The 5,000-nt window shown below is 44.0% G+C and overlaps 1 protein-coding gene across 1 annotated transcript in view; it reads left to right on the forward strand.

Annotated features, from left to right (window-relative positions):
* Positions 1-594: 594 nt before the first annotated feature.
* The window catches only part of LOC311248347 (roundabout homolog 3-like), a gene marked incomplete at its 5' end in the record, with an annotated part of 43,003 nt that continues 38,597 nt past the window's right edge, over positions 595-5,000 (forward strand). The window contains 3 exons of the mRNA XM_084339245.1: positions 595-608; positions 1,646-1,812; positions 3,927-4,048. Coding sequence (XP_084195371.1) covers positions 595-608; positions 1,646-1,812; positions 3,927-4,048 — 303 coding nt within the window. The remainder of the gene's footprint in view (positions 609-1,645; positions 1,813-3,926; positions 4,049-5,000) is intronic.

A 5,000-nucleotide genomic window follows, 5' to 3' on the forward strand; every position in this document is an offset into this window, starting at 1 on the left:
GGTGGGGAGGCTTATTTAACTTATGCAACTGCTATTCAATAAAGCTGAGAATAGAAACAGCGAGGAGAGAGCCGACGGAGGAACGGAGGGAGTCGTTGTTGTGGAATCTAGAGGGGAACGAATCTCTCTCTTCTCTTCTCTATCTCTCTCCTCCCTCCTCCTCTCCTCTTTCTATATATCTCCTCCCTCCTCCTCCCCTCTCCATCCTTCTCCTCCCTCTTCCTCTTCTCTATCTCTTCCCTCCTCTCTTCTCTATCTCTCTCTCCTCCTCTCTTCTCTATCTCCCTCCTCCTCTCCTCTCTATCCCCCTCCTCCTCTCCTCTCTATCTCCCTCCTCCTCTCATCTCCCCTCTATCTCTTCTCCTCTCTCCTCCTATCCTCTCCTCCATCATCCCCCCTCCCCTCTTCTCCTATCCTCTCTTCCTCCTCTCTCCTCCCCCTCCTCCTCTCCTCCTCCTCTCCTCTCCTCCTCCCCTCCTCTTCTCTCTCCTATCCTCTCCTTCTCTCTCCTCCCTCCTCCGCTCCTCCTCTCCTCTCCCCCCTCCTCCTCTCCTCTCCTCCTCCCCTCTACGCTCTCACGTAGAAACGTCAAAGATGCACCTAATGAAGTACGTTAGGATGATCTGCACGCTCCAGTGTGACCCTCTTCCATCGGCCATATCGATATCGGTTAACCGGGAAAGTATTACTTATCGGAGCACGCCAAATGCCCTTGCCGTGTGCTCCAGTCAGACAAGAAGATAGATACCAATTTGCTCTCTGTACGGTCCGTAGAAAGCTAGCCTATAGCTTAGCACAAATTAACGGAAGCGGATACGGACCACTAGCCTAGCTTTAAGGCTGTGGGAGAGGTGTTTTTGGCCAACGGCGTCGGCGTCGGCTAGCTGGTCCGCTCCCGTGCATTTGTGCTAAACTAGATTAGCTTGCAGCCGGAAAGATTTCTACCGAAAGCACAGAGAGGAAATTGTAAATCTTATCTTCTCGTCCGACGTGGCCCATCCTTCGTTTTGATCTTGATCACAAAGTGTAGTTTGAAATAAATATATAATTTCACGAACAAATATTTATTAAAAATAGATCTGAAGGGCCGTCAGGTGGCATAGCGGAGATTGCGCTCGTCACCAAGGCAGGAGATGCTGGGTTCGAGCCCAGCTCTCGGCGTTGCTACCAGCTTGGCTGGTCGTTCATACTAATACAATTGGCAGTATTAGGGGGTGGGAAGCTGGAGGGTGGGGATCTGGCGTTGTGGACAGCGACGCCTACAGGTCAGGTCTCGGCGCTTGCTCAGCGGAGGCAGGACTTGGTGGAGATAGCGTGCCCTCCCACGCGTTACACTTCACCAATGAGAGTCCTCGCTGCCAAGTGAAAAGACGTCACTGGCAGTCGCCACACGCATCGGAGGAAGCGTGCGGTGGGCGTCGGCACGCCCTTGTACCGACTCGTAGGAGAACATGCATACAGCAGCCAGGTAGGGGAGGGGGGGGGGGGATTGGCACGGCGACTAAATTGGACGGGGAGAAAAACTGAAAAACGGAGAAAGGAGAAAAAAAAATTAATAATAATAAAAAATAAACCTGAAGCCTCAAGTGAGATGAAGAAATAAAATATGACGACGCCAATCCTCTCTTTCGTTTTCCCCTCGCAGCCAATCGGCAGGCAGCACGTGGCAGACGGTGGCCGACCTGGTGAAGGAGGAGACGCACGCGGTCACCGGCCTCTTCCCCAACACCGTGTACCTCTTCATCGTGCGGGCGGTGAACGCCTACGGCCTGAGTGACCCCAGCCCCATCTCCGAGCCGGTCAGGACGCAAGGTCTGTGCCCGATTCAAGACAATAATGGAAAACTGTCCTTTAAGGGTCACTTCTATTACGAACACACATGTAAATGCTTTATATTGATGTATACTTGGTTTTATGGAAATTTAAAGGTATCTGTTTCTTTTCCACTAGTTGATATAAAATTGGCACTATAGCACACAGTAGCAGAAAAGATGATACTACTTGTGTATCGTGTGCTCTTCCAGCACCAGGGGTGTAGAAAGAAATGCTGGGCCCTGTGCAAATTATGTGTATCTGATTCTGCCCCCCCCTCCCCCATCCACAACTAAGATGCACGCGTGTTATCGTCACCGCCATCTTCAAAAATATCTCTGTTTAAAATCTGTCATCAAAGAAACGCACCTTTTTGAACTTTTAAAACAAACCTTTTAGTCAAGACCTTAACACTTTCTGTGCCATCAACGTATATATACAGTACGTGTTTGCTCGCCAACCGTTGAGTGCCAATCACGTATACAGTATACGTTATTTGGTCCGTTTTCCTTTTTTTCGATTTTAATATCCTATACACTCTCACGGACCTCTGTGTTATCGTTGGAACTCATTCTGAGACCCCGAGAGTGCAATACTGGCCGAATCCTGCTAGGTGGCCGTATCGCCTACCCTTTGAAACCTTATTTCACACTGTGTGTTACAACGTATTATGGTCCGGGCGCAGAATTTAGACCAAGCCAAGTGAAACGGTTCATCCGAGCACCTTGGAACGCGTTCAGCACACTTCATGCATATCTTGTGCCACTTCATGTCAGGGACCCGATGGACATCAATACTGGAAATCGCGATCAGACAATTGGAATATTCTTTTTGGGATACCTCCTAGTAAAGGTAAGGACTATATGACATCAATCCTACTTTGATCCAACAATGCTTTCACATCGATCGCAATGATCATATGTAACGTACTCCAAAACGTTGCCGTTGCTGACGATCAGAGCATCAAACATTTGAAATAGTATCGTGTCCAGGCGAGCAACGCGAACAACTTTAGCAAAATTCACATAGTGCTCCATAACTCAGCTTCCACGAATTAGCCCGGATCACTCTAAACTATACAACATTCACCACGGGATAACACGCGAACGTATACATAAAAAGAATGACTCTTTTTTACATGTTGGACGAGAGATGAGCCATACAGTAGTATTGTCTCCATAGCTATAATACAGAATATAGTCTATAGATATAGCTCTGCAAACATCGTGACGCACAGTGAAAATAGGCAATGGAAAGCTGGCGCATTGACTACAGGGATGAGGGTAATAGCTGGCGCTGAATGAGTTAAGGTCAGAGGGCCCTCCCCCGGCTTGGGGCCCCGGGGTGGTCAGTTGCACTTTTCCTCCCTGCTTCTACGCCCCTGTCCAGCACATGCACGAGGACGCATAGGGACGCCACTAGGGACGCTGTCCCCGACTACAAGACTGGCTATCTGACTATTCGACTAATAGGGGTCAGCCCTAGACGCCACAAGCACGGGGGTGACGCAGAACACAAAAAGGCTGGAGAGGCGTGTGAATGTTGATCAGGAATAAGTGTTGTGTATAATGTAGGGCTGACCCCTATTAGTCGATTAGTCGACTAATCGGTCGAAAGGAGCCGTAGTCGACTAGCCAACCTCTTAGTCGAATGCAAAAAAAATATATATATATATTTATAATTTTAGTTTATTTTAAAAAAAAATTATCATTCTTTCCAAAAGAAAAGAGGCCTAGAAGCGTGGCTAACGCTAATGACGCGCATACCAGAGGCTAACTGCCTACGAAAACAGGCACAGAGGCACTGAAAGAGGATTTCACCCGTCTAATGAACACACGTAGACAAATATCAAGATGTATCCATCAGTGGACCAATTGCATGCTTTTGCAGAGAACAAGAAGCCTTCAGTCGACTCCTTCAGACATTAAGCTTCACCCCCCACAGCCCGAATGGAATGATACAAAATTAAAATAAATTAAACATTATACTTTTTTTTTGTCAACCAATAGTCGACTAACGGCAAATTTTGGCCAATCATAGTCGACCATCCAAATCCTTAGTCGGGGACAGCCCTAGTATAATGTACATGTTGTTGTTGTGGTTGTGGTCACCAGACGTGAGTCCCACGGGGCAGGGCGTGGACCACAGGCAGGTCCAGAGAGAGCTGGGAGAGGTGGCCGTTCAGCTGCAGGAGCCGATCACACTCACCACTGCCAGCATTCAGGTCTCCTGGACCGTAAGTGCACCCTGAGACGTGTTGGATATTATATATACACAATATTAATATCTGAGACGTGTTGGATATATTATATATACACAATATTAATATCTGAGACGTGTTGGATATTATATATACACAATATTAATATCTGAGACGTGTTGGATATTATATATACACAATATTAATATCTGAGACGTGTTGGATATTATATATACACAATATTAATATCTGAGACGTGTTGGATATTATATATACAATATTAATATCTGAGACGTGTTGGATATTATATATACACAATATTAATATCTGAGACGTGTTGGATATTATATATACACAATATTAATATCTGAGACGTGTTGGATATTATATATACACAATATTAATATCTGAGACGTGTTGGATATTATATATACAATATTAATATCTGAGACGTGTTGGATATTATATATACACAATATTAATATCTGAGACGTGTTGGATATTATATATACACAATATTAATATCTGAGACGTGTTGGATATTATATATACAATATTAATATCTGAGACGTGTTGGATATTATATACACAATATTAATATCTGAGACGTGTTGGATATTATATACACAATATTAATATCTGAGACGTGTTGGATATTATATATACACAATATTAATATCTGAGACGTGTTGGATATTATATACACAATATTAATATCTGAGACGTGTTGGATATTATATACACAATATTAATATCTGAGACGTGTTGGATATATTATATACACAATATTAATATCTGAGACGTGTTGGATATTATATATACACAATATTAATATCTGAGACGTGTTGGATATATTATATATACACGATATTAATATCTGAGACGTGTTGGATATTATATATACACAATATTAATATCTGAGACGTGTTGGATATATTATATACACAATATTAATATCTGAGACGTGTTGGATATTATATATACACAA

Source organism: Notolepis coatsorum, assembly GCF_963971535.1.
Source record: "Notolepis coatsorum genome assembly, contig: SCAFFOLD_308, whole genome shotgun sequence".
NCBI lineage: Eukaryota > Metazoa > Chordata > Actinopteri > Aulopiformes > Paralepididae > Notolepis > Notolepis coatsorum.